At 44.7% G+C, this 20,755-nt stretch overlaps 3 protein-coding genes across 3 annotated transcripts in view; 2 read left to right on the top strand and 1 right to left on the bottom strand.

Moving 5' to 3' along the window:
• Positions 1–2,327: 2,327 nt before the first annotated feature.
• On the top strand, positions 2,328–9,909 carry LOC119396685 (lambda-crystallin). Its single transcript, XM_037663987.2, has 6 exons — positions 2,328–2,585; positions 3,009–3,243; positions 3,976–4,137; positions 4,623–4,817; positions 5,640–5,745; positions 9,612–9,909. Exons 1-6 carry the CDS (start codon positions 2,554–2,556, stop codon positions 9,815–9,817), a joined length of 936 nt encoding a protein of 311 aa, XP_037519915.1. The 5' UTR covers positions 2,328–2,553; the 3' UTR covers positions 9,818–9,909.
• Positions 9,910–10,208: 299 nt separating this feature from the next.
• LOC119396688 (60S ribosomal protein L24) lies at positions 10,209–15,061 on the bottom strand. Its single transcript, XM_037663991.2, has 5 exons — positions 14,953–15,061; positions 14,769–14,844; positions 14,112–14,359; positions 12,575–12,632; positions 10,209–10,350 (listed from the first exon to the last, which is right to left on the bottom strand). Exons 1-5 carry the CDS (start codon positions 15,012–15,014, stop codon positions 10,273–10,275), a joined length of 522 nt encoding a protein of 173 aa, XP_037519919.1. The 5' UTR covers positions 15,015–15,061; the 3' UTR covers positions 10,209–10,272.
• Positions 15,062–15,149: 88 nt separating this feature from the next.
• The window catches only part of LOC119396681 (centrosomal protein of 97 kDa), a 140,121-nt gene continuing 134,515 nt past the window's right edge, over positions 15,150–20,755 (top strand). The window contains exons 1-3 of the mRNA XM_037663982.2: positions 15,150–15,171; positions 15,890–16,032; positions 19,096–19,198. Coding sequence (XP_037519910.1) covers positions 15,159–15,171; positions 15,890–16,032; positions 19,096–19,198 — 259 coding nt within the window. The 5' untranslated portion in view covers positions 15,150–15,158. The remainder of the gene's footprint in view (positions 15,172–15,889; positions 16,033–19,095; positions 19,199–20,755) is intronic.

Here is a 20,755-nt window from a genome sequence, read left to right as displayed (position 1 = left end):
ACTGTGGATGTTGCAGTGTTAAATAGTTTCTGCATAGAAGTTATATTTCTTCACCTTGCTAGCCAGGAACAAACCCCACCTGTCGACTTGCAAATATCCAGATTGGTCAGGCATGCATCTGGAACAGCAGAGAACCAGGATGAAAGAAAGAATACGGACAACTGATCAACAACCAGCTTTATTCTTGAAATGAGAAAATCCAGATGCTTCGAAGAAACAAAACGTGAAGTATCATAAATGGCAAGAGCCCACCAAATATAACAAGGATGTTAGTTAAAGGAGGTCTTTGTGTTGCATAATGGAATACCTACTTTGCGACAATCAACGCAGTGATATATGTGCTGTGGACGAAAGAGTGGTTGGTTGTGTAGAAAGCAATGGTGACAGAACTTGTAAAAGTGTTACATGAGAAAGTTTTCTGCGATACGGTAAAAAAGCAAGCACGAGGGAAGCTTTCATGGTTGAGATGCTTTCTGTTTTGTTATAGTTAGACAATGTGTAACGAGAGGGGTCATTCTGGATGAGTTCAAGGGAAGTTGCTGGTTTGTGATAGCTCTGGTCTCTCATGACAGAAGAATGCTTTTGTTTAGAGCATGTTAGTATCTCATAAAGTTGCAATTTTTTGCTGCATGGAACAATAAAAAAGTAACGGCGTGAATAGCCAAGTATGTGGTTAGCAACGTTAATGTATTTGATATGTAGTAACCAAGTTAAATTAGCTGTGTTGTGAACTCCCAAGTACAGAATCCAAGGGAACGTTAAGATAGTAACGAGGCAGGCTAGTAGCACTTTTAGACACGACTGCACTTCCTAATTTTGAGGTCGATTAACCATTTCACGCACCAGTTAGATGCAGCACTAAGCTCAGACGTTAAGTTACTTCTAGAAAAATTATGCAGTCATTGGCAAACAGATGAATGTTAGTTAATATAACTGATGGGAGGTCATTAGCTTGATAGTGTACAATTGTTTATGCCGAGTAAAACCCTCTCTTTCAGAACAAATGCATCTTGTGAGGCTTTGAAGTAGAATGTTACAGAGTTGGTGATTCATGTTACTTGTAAACAAGAGTGCGTAACTAAACAAGGCCTACAAAAAGACAAGGACATGTGCATGATGATGTGCTTTTTCCTTGTCTTTTCGTAGTGCTTGTTAAGTCATGTGCTCGTATTTCCAAGTAACATGTAATAGTAAGTTGCACTTCTGAAGTCTGCAAAACAACCACACTTACCATTAGGCCAAGAGTAATGCCACTGTGAGGTTTCTGCAACTGACTGTCTTTGCATAACGGATTTCTGTAACATTTCCTTGGGTACATCTACACACTGCATTCTCAAGAGTGACTCAACAAGCTTGGTTGTGCCAAGACAGTGCAAATACGAGAAAACATGATCCACAATGTCAAATTAACGGCATGAAATTCGATATGGCCTCACTTGGGATCAGTTGCTTTTTTTTTCCACGACAAAGGTGAAAATAGTTGTGTAGAAGGATAATTTGCCAGCCTAGACTCCAACGCAGTACTTTAGTGTTTAATACTTTGGGTGAATATAAACATGACTGTTAAAGGTTGAACCCATGGATTGCCAGTAGTTGATCTGATGTATGTATCACACATTGAATTTTGTGGCACTTTCACTGGGAAACGAGAACTAGTCTAGCTTATTTAATTATGCACTTTAAGTTTGTAACACGTTGTTTCCACCCCTGCCCTTTCACTAGAGGTAGGAAAGAATACTGCGTCCTAACTAAGAATATTCACTGCGAAAAAAAAAAAAAAAGGTCTTTACAACGTCATACGAAGACGTGCAGGTTTTGTACAGCTGTCGTACTTGAACACCAAGAGGAGCTCGCCACGATCGAGAAACCTGCGTACGAGGGGGCCGGAATGGAGAGGCTCATTTCTCTGTTAGACACAGCTAAGACAATGATATCGATATGCACTTGTAATGCTTTTCGAAGTCCTTGTTTAATGACACGCTCGTATACTTCCAAGTAACATTGTCCGTTGACTTCATTAGTTTAATTATACTATGCGTACGTACCACTTACAAGAGGCGGAGAACCCTCAGTGAAACAAATTATCGCTAGGAACAGCGCGAACTTAATCTATTCAAGCGCGGGATAGTTCAAAACGTATGGCACGGATACAACAGATGCAACGAAGCACGTGCCAGCACCAAGCGCAGCCGGCAACATAACATACTGGCCTTTTCACCTCAGTGAAACAAATACTGCAAATATAAAATGCACCTGCAAGCGTACCAGCGCGCGTGCGTGCTGCGTACGTGTACCCACCGTGAAAGAAAAATATATACCCAGAGCGACGCGACTCCCCCTCTGCACCGATCATCCCTTATCGTGCGTCGAGGGGGGCAAACAAGCCGCTGTCGGCAGAAAGGAGAGCGGCACTTGCCAGGAAAGTTTTCTCGTTGACTGTGTGCCAAGCGGCGGTCATCAGAGTCTTGCGAGCACTCCCACAAGTCAGTCCGAAGAGCGTAGACGCAAAACGGCACTGCAGTTTCACACAAAACAAGTTACAGTGGCCAAGAAATGAACAAGGGCAAAGTCGGCATTATCGGCAGGCAAGTATCGAGTGGTCGTTCTTTCCTGCTCGCGCGTGGGGCGGTTTCGTCCGGTTTAAATATGTCATATTCGCCGATCAACTCGCGAGTGTTGCTTGTGGCTTTAGATCCACAAAATTACGAACCGTTGCTTAGTGTAAATGTCAACGCGGACTGAACGGTTGCCCGATTCAAGCCGCATTCTTTTCTCATTGCGTATATTATAGAAGATCGTGCCTGGCAAACAGCACTCGCACCTCACACACCTCACACTCCACGCACAACAACCAAGTGGTGCACTTCCGTTATTTAGCACACGGGACAGTTGAAAACAAGGAAAGCTTAACCTCTTGACCTCAAGATTTAGCTGTATTTCACCAGAAAACAAGATGCCTCATTCCCGCGTTGTGCGAAAGTGAAACTAACCTTACCTGTTGCTTCCAGCGGCCTGATCGGCCGAAGCTGGGCAATGCTGTTCGCCGGCGCCGGCTACACGGTGGACCTCTTTGATGTAGACGACAAGAAAGTGGACGAGGCACTCAGCGACATCGAGGCTCAACTTGTAAACCTCGAAAAGAAGGGCCTTCTACGCGGGACCCTCACCTCGAAAGAACAACACCAGCTTATCAAGAAGTGCTCTACCATGGCCGAGTGTCTCAAAAGCGCAATTCATGTGCAGGTAAGCTTACATACACCATGTGCTGCATCCTACTTGCATGCGCTGGCACAGGAACTTTCTTGTGCGTCATAGCACAGTAGCAGAGAACATCTATGACAGCAGCTGGGGGCACATGAGCCAACTTGCGCACGCGGCGGGACAGACTATGCGGAAAGGGTGATGATGATAATGGAAAAGAAAATGGAGCTTCAGCCAGCAAGGAACTTGCCCAGCTGGCTATCACGTCTTGAGCTTGGTGGGCTCAAGTGACAAAATTTTTAAAAGGCTTGGTCACAGTGCCAGTCCATAGTGACCAACACACATTGATGTTCTTTGTAACCAAACAATGGTCACTTCGGCATGAGGCAGTTTTAGAGTAGGTTTCACAAAGCTTTATGTTTGTTGCCATTGCACATGCGTCATACGCTAACCTCTGGGGTGTGTATGTTATTTTTCGAAAACAGGCAGTTTTAGAATAGGATACACAGGCTTTGCATTCTTTGAGTACACACACTATTTCCAGGAAATGTACGTATACCCAAAAGGTTAGTGTATGATGCATATGCAATGGCAAGAAATGCAAAGCTTTGGACAACCTATTCTCAATCAGTCATTTGCAAGATATAGGTAAAACACAAGCTTAATTCTAACACTTGCCCTGTTAGATACGCTCAATTAAAACTAAACTATCACAATGGGATACTCACACAGAGAGCCATTAAAAGATCTCAGGAACTCTCTTTCTCATTGCAGGAATGCGTCTTTGAAAATGTAGAGCTCAAACAAAAAGTTTTTCTGGAAATGGACAAACTTGTGGACGATCGCACAGTACTCTGCAGCTCAACAAGCTGTTTTCCACCATCAGCATTCACCAAGGAGATGAAGCACAGAAGCCAGGCCATCGTTGGCCATCCGGTATGCTCAGCCCACCTCTGATTTTACTTCTGTACTTAACTCCAATAGACGGGGAAAAAAAAAAGGAAAGGCCAATAAAAACAGGCACATCACAGTCTCAAAAAAAAATTTGCCACTTGCCAGCACTGTTACAATGCCGAAAGATCCATTTCGAGCTGTTAAATGTAAATGTCTTATGTAGACAAAACTGTGAAAATCCTAAACTACACCTCATTCAATAGAAAATGGCAGTTTAGCTCAAATGCATAACAGTGAGTGGCACATGGCGGACCTACAAAACTAATTATAAAGCACGTGGCATGTTTTCTTTCCTCCAGCCTTTCGTTTCCCTCTGCTGTTTGGTTACAATTGTTACAATATACATTGGGCCAAACTAGCCTGACTGGATGTTATCAGATAATGCATACAACATATTGACTTGGAATAGAAGGTTTGTTCTAATAGTCTTTGCCTCTGATAAAAGCCTAGATGTTGTGCCGTTCCAGGTGAATCCACCTTACTATGTCCCACTGGTTGAAATAGTGCCTGCTCCTTGGACCAGTCCAGATGTTGCCATCAGAACAAGAGCCCTTATGAAGGAGATAGGCCAGAAGCCAGTGCTGCTGAAGAAAGAAGTGGAAGGTTTCGTGCTGAATCGGATTCAGTATGCAATTCTAAATGAGTGCTGGAGACTCATACAGGCAAGTCATGTTCTCATGGGATTTCCAGGCATGAATTAGTTTTGGGAACTTGTCAGGCAACCATCTATCATTTGTGAGAAACGATGGAGGAAAAAAGAAAACGTGGAATATGCGAGGCTTTGCCTACAAAGCCAATGTCACTTATTTAACTGTTGGCAAGCCAGTCTGCGGATGCCCACAAGGTGGAGGTAGGTTTATAGGGGGGGGGGGGGTTATTTCGTATAGTTGGGCATTTAGTGCAAATGACACAACTGGCTTAACCAATGTATCCACCTATTGGGGCAGCATTTGTAAGCAGCCAGGAATGAATACCTCACTCACCTCATTACACTGTGTGTGTTACATGCTGGACATTCACCTATACAGTTACAGTACTGTCTACTGCACATGCAGAAGTATAGCTTTATAGTGCATGCTCTAGACAAGTAAGTGGATTCAGTGTAGCTGTGACGGGCATTTCGACTATGGTTTCACAAGTGAGGAACACGCAACCAGCCCTGAAGATTGCGCACAACTTTATCCTATTTCCGCCATGCAGCATGATTTTTTGCGTTTCACTGTGGGCAACTTTTACGTCTGTGACCAATTGGATAAACTTGCAATTGGGCACACGTGCCAATGGCACGTGTGCCCAATGTTCTAATGGCATTTAAGGAATGATCTGCCTATTGAAACTGATGAATCTGTTTTGCAAATGCAATAGAGTGCAATGGATTTTGCAGATGACCACTAGACGCTCTGCACTAATCCACACTACTGGTACACCTATGTGCAAGTAAAACGAGGACACCTTCGCTACAAATTTACTTGGTTCCAATGCAGGATGGCGTGGTTGACACAGCTGATATGGACACTGTGATGTCTGAAGGACTTGGCATGCGGTATGCCTTCCTTGGGCCTCTGGAGACTGCACATTTAAATGCTGAGGGTAGGTGGGCTGTACCAATTCCAAGATTACCACAGTTTACAAAAGTATGCGTTAGGTTCCTGGCAGCAAGACGTTTTTGCTCGAGTGGTAGGATAATTGATCACTGCTGTTCACAATGCATGCACTTTTGCCCCGCGTGATGCTAGTAGTCATCACAGTTACTGCAGTACTTGGGCCCAGAGTTTCATATAGATACACTAGAGGGAACTCTGGCGCTAGTGTCTATGGGAGCTGCAACGCTTGGCACTTCAGCCAGCATGGGAATAATGGGTAGTACAAGGATTTACTTCGTTCTTGCGGCTCCATTTGGCTCCGTGTCGCCTGCATCCGCTTTGTCGCAAAACAAAGTTCGGCAAAAGTCAGCAGTTGCACTTTAACTTTTTTAGGCTCACCAATTCAAATCTGGTCACGAAGTTCACAACGATCCATTCTTTTATAAGAAAGAAAACCAAAACACAGCAATAAACAAAGCCACAAGTGCGTTCGAAGCCTGCAAGTATGAAGACTAGGCAAATCCGTGTACTACCCATCATTCCCATGGTGGCTGAACGATCGCAGTGCCAGAGTCCCCTCTAGTTCATTTTAGGAAACTTTATGCTTGGGCCACCCGTGAGCAGATTTTAACTTAGCTGCTATATGTATATTGCGAGCAATTTACAGTGGTGGTGGGGTGGGAAGCACCCCTCCACAACTTCATCCTAGAATCTTTTTAACCCTCACTCCTCCTAAGTATTTGAAGGGTTAAAGGGACCGACAACTGATTTTTCTCGACCCAGTTTATTACGGCGCGACAGGAAGCTCACCCTTCGTAGCGTTTGTAGCTGCAGCGCTTTATCCGAAAAGCACGTAGTTATTTTAAAAGCAGTATTTTTCGATCTGAAAGGCTCCAAACACGCATGGAGGCTTGCTCCAGCAACGCTGAGAATTTATAGTGATGCCGCTAGCCCTTGTGAAAGCTGTCGTTGTTCTGCTTTCGCAGGAGTTACTGTAACTATGCTTAACCACCTTTATTTTAAGCTTTCCAACTTGTTTTGAAAATAGCAAGCTGTTACAATTAGATGTGTGGCTTTATACACCTTCCCGGTATTTGTACAGCGTTGTGTGCGCCTGCGCCCAAGGTTGCCTGCGCCTGTGTCATGGATGGCTTGTCCCGGCGTCGTTACTCTCTCGATACACGAGCCAAGCCAAGTAATCGAAAACGTAACTGTGCATACGCACGGCCGCACCGAGTAGCAGCGCGCGTCATTTCTGAGACGAAGTGTAGGTAGCAAAACTATGTCGCTCCAAAATCTTGGCGACCTGAAAACTGCGTGCACGGTTGCATGAGCACGCTGAAAAGTTGCTCAAGACGCACTGACGAGCATGGGATCATTACGTCACGCGAAGGCAACGCCACTTTAATGCATACTACTAACGCAGGCCTATATGTACATTATTATGGAGTGGTACCTTTTAATATAAAGAAACGTACAATATTTCAATACTAACAATAAAATCGTCGACCGCTTACAGCAATCAACGGTCACGTGGCCGTCTTCATTGGATCATGCATGTTTTTGCCGCCAGAGGCGCCACAGGTCATTTTCGCGACTTTCAATTAAGAAATAAAAATATAAATACAACTCTCACGAAAAAAACAGGGTTGGTTTGAGTCAGTGCAACGGACAATCTTTACATCAGTGGAGTCCACTCATTTCACATTCTGGGTAGTTGTCGGTCTCTTTAAGCTGGTCCCAGTTAAGCAAAGATAACGGAGGGTAAAAAAAAAAAAGCTTCATCATACTGCAGCCCATATAGTGCTACTGCCACCATTCTTTGCGACAGCGGTGGCTTAGCAAAACCGAAATACCTGCACATTAAAGAGCTGCTCCCCCAAAAATTATGCCAGTTTCGCGCTAGTGGTGCCAAGCCTGAAGGAAGAGCGGAGCTGGGTGGCCTTCCTTGTTTCTCTTTCTTGTACCTGTTGCCATTTCTTTCTTTCTCCATTTTTTTAATATCTTTTTTATGTCCGTTTTATCTCTTCTTCGTGTCTGTCTCCTTCTTTCTTTGTCTTTATTCTCTTTCTCTCTCTTCCATGCATTTCACGTTATCCTCTTCATCGAGCAGAGTTTTCATATAATGCTCGCACATGCTGTACTCTGTTGTGGGGCTTGGCGCAAACACACCTGTGATTTCCTGCGGACACCAAAGTTTTTACGGCTGGCTTAACCAACTCCACTGTTAAAGAGCAAAGCGCCGTTTGTCAGGCAGTTCTGTCTGCTAAAAGAACTCTATTTACTGCACAATGGGCCTTTTCCGGGTTCACACAGTGCCTCCAATGGAGATCGCCGAAATCTGAACTGGTGGCCCTTCGCCTCCAAAATTGTCCGCAGCTCGCTGGTAGATCATCTCGAAGGCCTGTACTCTCATAATTTTGGGGGGCAAAAATTTGAAGCTTGCAACACCAGATGTCACTTGGTCTGCTCCTATCGTTGTGCATTGGCCACCAAAAAACATGGCGTGCACCTCGCCGCTGCTGCGCATGCTACCCACCCGGAGAAGGGCCATTTGTATTGCACGCTTTAACTGCAATGCAATAGAAATATTCACACACAATCACTTGCTTCCAGAACATGGTTGAATGTGTGTGGCAAATTAGGCAAGCTGAAGTGCCACACGAGATTGCCAAGAGAGTCTTGATGCTTGATTTGCACATTTAGTATCCTTTAGCTGGAGGGGACAGTTGATATTTGGGGTCAAGTGCTCTTGTCAAGAATGTTCAGCTGCCAATATGTGGGGATTGAGGCTAGGCCGTCGCCATTGCGCGGGTTTTTCGCCTATTTCTGCCATCCTCATGTCCGATCATGTCGCTCCCCTCCTCCGCCGTCCTACGGCGCTGGGTGAGCGGGGGTGACGTTAACCCCCTCACCCCGGCGCCGGATCGCGACGGTGGCGCCACGTTCGAGTCTCGCGTGCTCGCGTCTCGCGAGACGTTGCGCGCGGCGGGGGAGTCAGACTCTCTCTGGACCTCGTAAGGTGAGCACGTCTTTTCTTTCCTGTCCGTCGGCTCCTTTGTTTGGGCTCGCTCGGACGGAGTTCGCCAACGGTGCCTTGCGCCAGCGGCGAGCGCTTACCTTACGTTGTCCTTTCCGAACGCTAGGCTGAAGAGCGGTGCGGTGCATTCGCGCGTGGTCTTACTACGCCGAAACCGTATCTATCGAAGCCAACGCGAGCGGAGTTTGCCCTTGCTCGAGCGATCGGGCCCTGTTTTGGTCGCTGATCGTGAGAGCACGCAGCATAGTCGCGAGGGAACGTTTCTCTCAGCGGCGTGTCGCCGTGAGCCCTTTTGCCCGCGGAGACGTGCTAGCGGCACCCTTTGTGTTGTACTTTCGCCCGTGGCGTGGTTAAGCCTGTTTTGCTTCTCCCGCCGCCTTTGGGAGCGGGCGTTGTACTGCGTTTTGTGGAGCTGCCGCAGGCAATAAAGTGTTGCGGATTTCGAGAGCAGTACTGTGTACTTGCCGCGTTACGCTCGGCGCCTTGTTTGCGCTCGAACGTGCGTGTGCAGCGGTGCGCTAGTTCACGCGAGGCGACGGCAGACGCGGCCCTGTGGCTCGCTAAGTCCGAACCCACGCTAGTGGCCGTACTCCTGTGAGGTACGTGCACACTACAAATATCATGCAAATTTTGGCTAGCACAAAGGAATAGTGCCTTCACAATGTGCCTGTTCCACCTTCATTTATTTATGCAGAACAGTGGCTCATGTTTACAAACATGTAGCTTCACTGTCTATGGAGTTTTTACCTGTGAACTCCCGTCAGTGTGCTTCACCTGGCGACATTTTTATGCTTCCTTGACATGAAGTTGATGTGCCACCACATTGATTCCAGGGATGTTGGAGTATGCCGACAAGTACGCCAAGGGCATAGTGAAAGTGTCCAAGACCTTTGGTCCAGTGCCCACTTACGACGGCCCCACCCTCGCCAAAGTGAATGCAGAGCTACTTCAGAAAGTGCCCCTCAAGGATCTCCAGAAGAGACGCCAGTGGAGGGACACAAAGCTGGCTGAACTCGCTAAGCTCAAGAAGCAGCCCTGAACAATTCGTGCAAAAGCTAGTGTGGCGTTACATACAGCGCACATTTGTTAGAAATAGTTCAAAGGTAAATAAATCAAATGTTTCTCAGTGAATACCTTGATGTATGGTGAAAACGTGCAGGCTGAAAAATGTTAACGCTAAGCTTGGAATGCTTCAATAGTTAGCGCAACAGTTCAGAACTTTGAGCTAATTATATTACTGGTGCGAGTTGCGAGCCCGTGAAAGGAACTAGTGTTCCAGTGGCATGCAGGGAAAGCATGAACAAGGCATAGCTGCGCTAGCCTAAGGATTAGTCTGGCAGAGGTTTTTAGGTCTACACACTGATAAGGTGGCTGCAGCAAATAGTGTCAATACAGACACTAGTGCAATACAGACAGAGAGTGTAAAAGGGGCAAAAAGGACACCAATGTGACAATTTCTATGGACAGTCTTTTTTAATACATGCCAATCCCTTCTCAACGCTTGCCTCCGACTCTGGGTGCCTTCACCTGGACAGGCTTGGCAGCTTTCTGCTTCTGGGCGGCCTTCTGGAGCTGCAACAGAACAAAGGGGGCACTCGTCAACCAAGTCGGTATAATTGCACCATTATGAGCACACTGTACCATCCGTTCAAAATACACAGTTCCATTAATTTGACATTGGTGGCACCAACAGATATGATTGAATTATTTGGTAGGCTCAGTTAGAATTAGAGGGAGAAAAATCACTCTAACACAGTGCCACTTTGGCAGTAATTACCAAACTGTAAGGGAGAATGTCTGTTTTCAATGCATTCACTGTCATCATTACGAGACGTAAGCATGCTCAGCAATCAAGTTAAAATTATCCAGTGAAGGCACGATTGAAATAACAAAAGGCTGTGTCCATACAAGAGTATGCATGCCAGCAGACACTTTTGGCCCAAAATGGATTACAGAAAGTCAGCTGTACAAGGTTTAATGTAGGAACTTCTAGATTGAAATAACACAAGGGCTTGGTCAATACAAGTGTATGCATGCCGGCAGAGACTTATGGTCCTGAATGGATGATGGAAAGTTTGCTGTACAAGGTTATGCAACACTGCACTGACCATCATTTTCGCTCCTGATTATTCCTTTTCCACCATGCAAATGCAAACATTCTAAAAGAACAATAATGAAAATTGCTCTGGTTTTACATGCTGAGACCGCAATATGATTACGAGGCATGCCCTAGTGGAATGCTCTGAATCAATTTTCATCACCTAGGGTTCTTTAACGTGCACCTGAATTGGTGTACACGGGTGTTCTTGCATTTTGCCCCCCCCCCCCCCCCCCACCTGCATGTAACTGCCGCGGCTGAAAATCGAACCTACATCCTCAAGCTTAGGAGCACGACATGTTACTTCCTAAACTACTACGGCAGGTAGACGTTTTAAAATAACGAAACAACCACTACAGCAATTTTGTTACCGTAGCTAATGCAAAAATAAGCTTGAATGCCCTCAGGGTAAAGACATGACAGGCTGCATTCTCCATTAAATTAAGAACGAAGTACACCATGTCATCTACTGCCAACCAACACATTTCTAGAACTGCCACGAAACTGGAAAATTAAGGCACATGAAACAACCTGTCTCTTTTTACAATCCTAACAAGCCATAGCACCTGGTATTTCCCAGTTTTAGATGCGGTTACAGCGCAAGATAGTAGCTCTAGTTGGATACAACTTAAGAAGTCCGGAGAGGCCCTGCCCCGACAACCGAAGTGCAGCAGCCAATCGCCTCCGCGACTAAAGAAATAGTCCCGCTCATGCACACGGCAATGTTTTCCGAAGGCGGGGTCACCAGCCGCCCGGCCCATGACGTCAGTCTGCAGTGCGTGCCCATTGGTGCAGGCTTGTGTTTATCCGCCATTGAGGAGGAAATGCTGCGGACTTCTAAAGTTGTATCCGACTATAGAAGTCTAGTAATGCTATGGAAGAAAGCATGATGATAGGCAACTATCATATTGCTGAGGTGGCTACGCTAGCTTTCATTATTACTGCTGAGCGAATGAATGAAAACAAGTACCTTGGACTGCTTTAAACATCTGCAAAACACGGCTTAAAATAGTTATTAGAGCCCGTAATCTCCTTGCAGTGAAATCAAATGTCTAGAACTTACACTGCATGCTTCTGTATCATGTGCATTGCCCTCTAATTCCTTTTAACACTAGTTGGGAAGGCTTGTACACAGCGTTCTCAACAGGAAGCATCGGGGAAAATTATGAATGCTACAAAGCAGTGGTTCTCAGCCATGGATGTTTTGGGGACCCCTTGTGAACCGGTGGTAGTCATGAGGGACCCCTTGCAGTGATGGTTAACTAAAGTGCCACGCGAATTCGATCTCAATAGCTTGTCAATAAGTTGTGCGGTCTGCTACCACATCCAACCTTTTTCTGGCTATGTTTGCTATTGAAAAATGCAAGCCTAGAAAAGGTACTTTCGTGTGCATATGTCGTAGAAAACTGCAACAAAAGCTTTACTGCGCTATCTCATGAAGAATGGGGAAACATAAGTCAGCACCGCCGCAATGCAAACATGTTATGCGGTGAAGGATACCAAAAGTCCACAGGGGCCGCTGTCACGGGACATAGTCTAACCACAAATAAACAACTTTTTGTGTTTGTTTTTTTTCGTGGATGGGTTTCGCGGACCCCCTGGGGTCCGCAGACCCCCATTTGAGAACCACTGCTACAAAGGATGCAGTTCTCATTCAGAAAAGTGCTGGCCATCAAGGACATAAGGCATGCTACTCACAGGCGTAGCAGCAGACTTCTTTTGTGCTTTCTGTGCCCTCTGCTTTTCCTTGGCTGCCCTGAAGTGGAGAACAAGAAAGAAGCATGAGAAATAAAACTAGCAGTAAGACTGTATTTGCTAAAACATGAATCAAAACATCTAAGATGTGGCATTGACTACAAGCTCTTCCTCAATGTCATTGCCAGTCCCACCGCACGGCACTGCTCAGCAAAAATCCAAAAGACAAATACAGTAGACGACATCATTGGTGGCTCGGCATGAATTGTGATCACCTGTGTCTTCCCCCCTTTTTTTTTACGTTATGGTAAGTTGTGGCAAGATATGTCCTGTAGCATTTCACTTCGGTTAAATATGTTATGCACGTTAGCGATATAAATCTTAGTGAAGTTGCAGGGTTGGTAATGGGTGGCACAGGCATTTGGTGGCGGGAGGATGCAAGCTACATCCCAGCATGTCGCGCAAGAAACAGCAAAAAGGCAAAAGCTAAGCACCGAGGTCACGATAGGGAGACAAGCTTATTAGCCATGCATCACTTCCAGCAAGACGAAATGGCACCCTTTTGCGGCTTTAACACAAACAACATTTGCAAGCCTTCTGTGGTACATCCACATGTTTCAAACCTAAAATTTAGTGCAGAGGCTAGTCTGTAACACTTGTTGACAATAACTTTTGAATGCTATGCTATATTTCGTCGCAGTTCGTTGGCCAGACAGTTCTTTTTCAGGACCACTGTAATAGAACTCATTAAAAGCAGCAAACAACAACCATGTGAGTGGTCGATTCCTCTTCTGTCAGCACCTGAACTGTTACATTTTGTGATCCCAAGAGGGCTATCTGAGCTTTAGGATTAACTGTGGAGAGCTTTGTGTATGCAATCGCCTTGTGTTGTTGCCACGGCGGATGCACCAAAACCACACCGCACTTTTGGTTAGCACGTCACACCTGTTGAAAATGACGCCTGTGACCAACCTACTTCAATTCCATTTGCATTTGCATAGTTTGTCACAAATGACTGTCACATGTTGCACAAGCACCAATTTCAGTACGTAAAAACCAATTCTGTGTAATGTTTATGACTTTTGATAGCAATAAGAAAAAGCAAATTAAAAAAAAATTATTATTTCTGCCTCTGCATGCAAAGAAAACTACCGTATCACCCTAGCAGCACAAGCAAAACACCCATTTTAAAATATCTGGGTACAAGTGTGCTCGACAGGCAAATGCAACAAATCCAAAACTTGGGTACACAATTAGAAAAGTATATTATAGGCTGAGTTTTCCGTTCACTTAGACCGTATTCCTAACTGTACACATTCGGTGATGGCACCTTCACTGGGCAGCGACCACGAATGAATGGAACAGTCCACAAAACATACGAGTGGGTGTCCTCTGAGCTTGCTTGAACTACCAGTTGAGCCCATTGACAAGGCCGGCAAAAAGCAGGCGCGATCAGTCGCACCACACAAAAGTAATGCTCGGCCGAAAACGCGGTCCCACTTCACAGGCAAAACTTGGGAGGCTAACGCTTGAAACTTACCGGATGGCCTGCTCTCGCTGCGCCTTGCGCACTTCGGGCTTCATGTTCCGCCTAGCCATGATGTCGTTCAGGCTGGCGCCCACGATGGCACGCTGGAACTTGGCCGTGCGCTTGGTACGCCTCTTGGTCGTCTCCTCCTCGATACCCTTCTTGTGCTTGCGCCGGTACAGCACCGTCCACGTCACCTTGCGCGGATTCCGCTTCATCATGTGAGACGCCTCGCATTTGGAGTTTAGGAAGTGAAACGTCTGAAACAGGCAAGGAGAATTTGACTTACTAGGTATCCCAAGACTGCGATGCTGCTCGAGAAAGCGGTGGACAGACAGCTAAAGGATTACTGCATTAAGCGATTCTGAACACCCGTATTTAAGTCAACACGCAGAGAAAAGCGGAGGAGGGGAGGCAGAGAAGATCCAAGAAAAGAACTACAGATGATCACACGCGCTCGCTGGAGACCACTTGACATGTTGCGCGAAGATGTCGCATGCGCATCACGATTGCATACCGACTCGGCGACAGCTTTAAATGGGTCAAATCTGTCGCGAAACAAAACGAAAATGAACTGCTCGTGCATTCCGACTGAAGCGCACTGTTTGCCCAGTACCTGTACAACGCAGCTAAGCAATTTCCGAAAGCATGCCGTACTCTTTGACTCACTTTGCCATCGGTCTTGACCATCCGCTTCCCATGGCCAGGGTATATTTTATACCCGCTGAACGAGCACAATCCGATCCTGAAACGTAAGAAGGCATCCTCATTAGTCGCCACAAATCAATCACACGCAACGATGGCCTATCAATTATTAATATTTTGAGGATTACAAAAAGTTCCCATTACTCACTTCATCTTCGCTGCCTTGCGAGAACTCAAAAGAACTGCACCGCAGCGGCAGCAGCAAAACATTAAATTAACTTTAACACAAACAAATTACTGTACACATTGAATATAACAGTAAATAATTTGTTAATTTATTTCGTTTGTTTTCATAAAATTTAGTTTTCTAAAGAAATGATTTTGCGCGGACCAGCTTTTGGCGGAAGTTTCAAAATGGCGGAAAATGGTATGGAGTTTTGAGATTTCTGTGGCGTTTTTGTTTCGTTTTGCTGTTTTGTGCCTGTGTCGGGGCCCCGTGACCGTTTGCAGTGGTGTGCGAATGCTGCGGGCGTCGAAAAGCGTCGCTTTAGAGTTGGCAGATCGAGTTCCGTCGATTCTGTGCGGAATTGAAGCACACTGCGAGATGTATCGATCGATCCAACGAGCCTGCAAGTGGCCGTCGCTCAGCTCTGTCGGCACGCTTACTCATTCATTGTGGCGCACATTGTGTATTAAACCCACGGAGATACAACTGTACGACATTTCCGCGCCGCTGTGTAAATTGATACACGTGTTTTTCTTCTTAGTAACGGAGTAATCTTGCGATAGAACTGACTCGGAGCTCGCATCGCTCCACAGCAGTGTTGCGTTCGCCTCCGCAACTCGCACATGCTCTGCCGCATCATGTGGTTACGCACGTGCCCCCTGATGTGCAGTCGAGCTAAATAACGGTATCGCGCCGCATTTCTCGCGCTAGTGCGCTTTCGAGTCGAGTCAGCTTTCGTAAACAGCTCTGAAACCTGCCAGTTTCGCTCAGCACCAGTACTTACGGGTACGGCGTTTAGCCTCGCAGCGTCGTTATTAAACTACAGGTTGCCGTTGGTAGCTTCCAGTCTGCTCGCGCGACACTGTTGATAATGAGTAGGGGGATTATTTTAACGAGCGGGTCGCGAATATGTTTTCAGAAGATCCGCACGTTTTGGACATGTCCAATCGAGGACTCAAAAAACTCGAAAAAAGGGATGGCGTCGGTATTGAGAAGTTGTTTCTGGACCACAACGAGCTTTCCAAGTTGGATAACATTGACTGCTTCCTTGACGTCCAAAAAGTAAGTGTGCTCTTACGTTTGCTCTGGTGGGAGGTTGCTCGCTGGAAACTGCCTGTGTACGTAAGCGCTATACAACAAGGTGAAAAAAAAAGTAACAATAAAAACCAGCGCGAAAGAATAATATAGCGACCTGTTTGTTGTTATGGGAATTTTTTGTTTTATTTCCCGGCCCTTCTCTTTTCATGCCTTGTACACTACATTACACATCTCTCTTGCTTTCCTTGTTTGTATGATGTGATGCTTACAATAGCTGTAGGCCAAATTAAGCATCTTTTCAACAGTACTTGGGCACTTCATTGAAACATAACTGGCTTACCTGTGTGCCATTTTTAATTAAAGTGCTTATCAGTACTAAGTACTCATTACCGAGCCCCAGGTCGTCAAAATTAGTCTGGAGTCCTGCACTACAGCATGATTCATAATCATACCATGGTTCTGGTACATGAAACCCCGTAATTACATTACCAATGTGTCTACATTGCATGTTCACTAGATTTATTGATAAAGCAGGTTTTTGTATTTTTCGAACCTCATACAATCTACATAGAAAGCAACAGTTCTTTATTGGCATCTGGTACTTTGAGTCGCTTGAACAACATTGTGGAGTGGCGATCCACACAGGACGGAAGTTCAGCGGAAGATGGTGGCTCGAAATGACGAGAATTCGTCGAACAGGGAGTGTCACTAAAGCTAGCGTTTCTACAAGCGTGCTTGTCGTACAAATCATCTTGAAAAAATATTGGCTTTAGTGGCATTGCTATTGTTCCTGCATCTCTTGCTACCTTCACAGCACCAGTATGTTCACCAGTTTCCCTAGATAGTAATAGAAAAAATCGGCAGTCGTCACCACATATGTATTATGGCAAGCTGTATTCACAAATGTTCTTGTGCTGCTTACTTTCTTACATGATTTTATCAACATGATTTTATAATTCACATCAGTTTTAAACGGGCATTGAAAAAAACTACACACGTAGGTCTAAACACTAAGTGTTTAGCCGCCCCCTCCTCCGCTGTCATTGCCAGTATTGCTTGAACCGTTTGCCAGCTTTTGTCGTCACATTGTGCAGTCTTAACGTGCAGAATACTCCAGTGTGACTGAACCATTACGATTCTATCCTAAAGTTTTCTCAACCTCTCTCTGTACAAGTACCTCTGTATACATCAGAAATGTCCACTTGTAATGAAGTTGGGAGATAGCCAAGGAAATGAGATTCCCATTTCATGTATTGTAAACATATATTTGTAGAAAAGCTTTTCTGTGAAAACTTTGCTGGCTGACGAAAACTGCTTCTGCTCCTGCAAAGTACATAGCGCTCGCATCTGCACCATTAATTTATACCTATTTCTACCATAACTTTGTTTGCCATTACGTAAATGTTTCAATGAAGTCTTCATGACTACTTCTGCTTTCTGTGTCACAAATCATGCTAGGTGCAAGCTATATAACACAGTGCCTTTTCATAGTGTCTCTGCAGAACAAAGCTAGTGATCTTTTATTCAACTGCCAACATTGACATATTTAGTTTCGACAACAATAGCCCACTCTTTTGCTTTTAGCCATATATTAGTATTTTTTGTATCTACTGAAGTCTTCTTTTATCAGGTAAATACATCGGAATATTCAGTTTTAAACATGAATCAAGTAGTCTTTGCAATTTTATTCGTATATTTCTTTGATGTTTCACTATTCAGAGTTGTTAAATATTCATTTCTGTTACAATATAAGGGGTAACAACACTTATTGAAGCCTCTGAAGAGGGAGGCAGATGCAAGGGGTGATTTTTCGTAATAATTCTGCTGTAGAGGACCCACGGTTGTCGTACAAAGGCATCACTTGTAGAGAAAGTAGATGAGTTAGCTACATTAGCTCAATAATTTTCAATTATTCAATTCAATGAGGGTGCCTTGCATTTGGGTAGCGTATGAATTAGTCTGCTTTGGCTAGGTGCTGTAATCTTTATTAGACGGGAGCAAGACGACGACACACAGAGCGCTTAGAAAAGGCGCTCTGTGTGTCGTCTTCTTCTTCCCGTCTTTGTGCGCTTAATGGTTTCATAATGTCAACGTACCAACTAACTCGGACCCAGCCTCTGAATCTCACCATCTTTGCATCTCTTCAAAATTATGTGCGATGTTGTGGTATTGCTCTTTGGTGTTTCATATAATAGAACACTCTGTATCCATCTGGGAGCGTGCTGTTCCCATGCTTCATTGTTGTGGTCTTGTTGTGCCAGGTGCAATCATATTTCAGTGTGTTCTCGTAGTAAGCCCATTGTTTGATAAAAAACATGGTTGGGAATGATGTTATTAATTGTTTCAAATGATGTAAATTTGCCTGCTCCTGTGTGTTGTTTTTACCCAGAAGACTTCACATCACCTTCATATCTCACTTTTTCGTGAAATGAGAAAACGTTTCGCATTGAACGTAATTTGAAAGTTTTGTTATTTGCATTGTTAAATCAGCACTTATATTGAAAGGATAAAGAAAGAGTACACACAGGATGAATGCAGAAATTCAACCGAGTTTCACTGCATAAAGAAGTTATACGCAGGCAACAAAAGAATTGCATGTACAAAGGAAAGAATGCTACCGCTGCACACATTATCCAGCGCAATATTAAAAGAAAGTCTTCTGAGCGCTAAATTGCTACTGAGCTGTGCAGGAAATAGAGATATTCTTCTAGCAAATGAAGCAATAATTTACACACTCCATGCCTGATGTTTCATTAGGCCAGTAACAAACTAGCCCATCTTAGTATCTTAATTTTTATTCACACACTCAGAAGCTTGCCGATGTGATAGTCAATTTCACACTGTGTACAAACGCAGCTCTTCATTCCCAGCAGCTTGGCTGTCACGTTTGTACAGTGGAATACAATCAAACGAGAGTTATCTATGCCATTACTAGCCCTGGGTACAAGGTATTGATAGGTGACTTCGTCAGGTCATATGTAGTAGTTGTACCAGTTGTATGTGCTGCTTCCATGTTACCAGTCTTATGTCACGTGGTGGGAACTCTTATCAGTGATAACATCCGACATGATGCGCGCACCTTTGCAGCTCTCTGCCAGCCACAACCAGATCACAAGGATGTACTCGTTGGCCAGGTTATCGCAACTCTCAAGCATTGATCTGTCAAACAATCTCATTACCTGCATTGAAGGTGAGCATTCTGCCACTTAAATCTTGTTGTCTAGCTTTTGAGATGCATATCACATCTCCGCTACACAATTTCAAGAATAAGTAGATGAGAGTCGGGAGGTTTGCGACACGTGATGTCCCACTCCACCTCCCCTCTCTTGGTGGAGTGGGACATCATGTGGGAGGAGTGGGACGTATGTAATGCAATGGTCTAAACGTCTTCAACGACCATTATAAGCCAGCAGTTCAACATCAAACTTGAAACAGGATTGCACAAACTTTGTTCCTTCGATAGTCTTTGACACTGGCAGCTTCATCACAATGTTCCTGATTGGTAAAGTCCCCATAAATTTCTCAGGAGGAAAGTAATACTTTGAGCTCTCTTCTTTATTCTGCAGGAATTGCACGCAGACGTGTTATCACTGCTCTTGACTCTATGTATGTAATAAACGTCAGATATTTTTACTAAAAGTGACAAAAATAACTTTTGTTACTTGTATAGATTTATTTGGCCAATTGATTTCACAAATGTCATGCCTTTCATTATCAAAACCTGACATATCATTGTCAGAATCGTCAAAAGCAAGGGCAAGTGTGTCTACACTTGAGAAACTGGAGTCCCTCAGCAAAGGCAGTTTCTTTTCTGGACGGGTAGTGGCAGAAGTCTTGACTGTTTTAAGCAGTTATCTCACAGCATCTGGAATCACACTGTTTGACAGTGAGGTAGCCTAAATTTTAGGGGAAGGGGGGGTATGGTTTGACTACTCTTATGTGTGTTCGTGCATGCATCTGTATGTGTGTGTATATATGCGCATGTAAAAGTGAATTCTGGGGCAGGAAATGTCTGCCCCCCCCCCCCCCAACCCACACCCCTGGCTATGCCAATGCTGTTTGATGTGTGAGGCTTGTCGGGACGCTTTCTCTTGTACACTCTTAGCATCTTCTTAAAAATTGAAATAAAGTGATAACTTGGGAATGTAGACATTCTCACTCGCAAAGCGCATTGAAGCTTTTTCCTCCTCATTTATTAGAGTCATTTAAGCTCATTTAAGCAATCAGCAGCACTCCTGCTGTAGCCTACAATTCCCGTGCTTACCCCAGAGTGCTTGCTAATGTACAATAAAACAGTTTAAATAAAGAGACATTGTGTGTTTTTAGCCATTTAGCTTACATCTCTTAATGTGAATTGTAGTCTAGCCAGCTCCTACCTCAATGCAACCGTCCCATTCTTCCCAAGCTACGTTGCCCAAAGTAAACAACGTTCAATGACTAAAGTTCAGTCGTCAGGCCTAAACTTTCTCTTTGAAAAAGTACGATGCTGATGCTTGTTTTCAGAAAAAAGTTGATATTAGCGTTCGTAAAGCAGTTTAAATCTGAGAGCATTACAATTGAGATAACAGAAACTTGCTTTGACACGCGAAAAAGGCGATTTCCAGTTACAGAAAGCTCTATACGTTAAAGACCCCTGCTATTACAGCCAGGCAATTGGTATGCTAGCACCATCTCATGAGTAGTTGGCCAACGTCTTTGAAGTAACTGCAGGAGAGATAGACCAGCTGTCCCATTCCTCCAACTGTCC

The sequence above is a fragment of the Rhipicephalus sanguineus genome, chromosome 6, assembly GCF_013339695.2.
Source record: "Rhipicephalus sanguineus isolate Rsan-2018 chromosome 6, BIME_Rsan_1.4, whole genome shotgun sequence".
Lineage (NCBI taxonomy): Eukaryota > Metazoa > Arthropoda > Arachnida > Ixodida > Ixodidae > Rhipicephalus > Rhipicephalus sanguineus.
This window is presented reverse-complemented; position numbering and strand designations above follow the sequence as displayed.

What these genes read in the sequence shown, in the direction of transcription:
- LOC119396685 (XM_037663987.2), top strand. Translation starts at nt 2,554, where the DNA reads ATGAACAAGGGCAAAGTCGGCATTATCGGCAG. An exon ending in AAAGCGCAATTCATGTGCAG is followed by an intron (nt 3,244 to 3,975) that starts GTAAGCTTACAT and finishes TTCTCATTGCAG; the next exon opens with GAATGCGTCTTTGAAAATGT. An exon ending in AGGCCATCGTTGGCCATCCG is followed by an intron (nt 4,138 to 4,622) that starts GTATGCTCAGCC and finishes GTGCCGTTCCAG; the next exon opens with GTGAATCCACCTTACTATGT.
- LOC119396688 (XM_037663991.2), bottom strand. Translation starts at nt 15,014, where the DNA reads ATGTTTTGCTGCTGCCGCTGCGGTGCAGTTCTTTTGAGTTCTCGCAAG. An exon ending in TGGTCAAGACCGATGGCAAA is followed by an intron (nt 14,360 to 14,768) that starts GTGAGTCAAAGA and finishes TGCCTGTTTCAG; the next exon opens with ACGTTTCACTTCCTAAACTC. An exon ending in AGAAGTCTGCTGCTACGCCT is followed by an intron (nt 10,351 to 12,574) that starts GTGAGTAGCATG and finishes GTTCTGTTGCAG; the next exon opens with CTCCAGAAGGCCGCCCAGAA.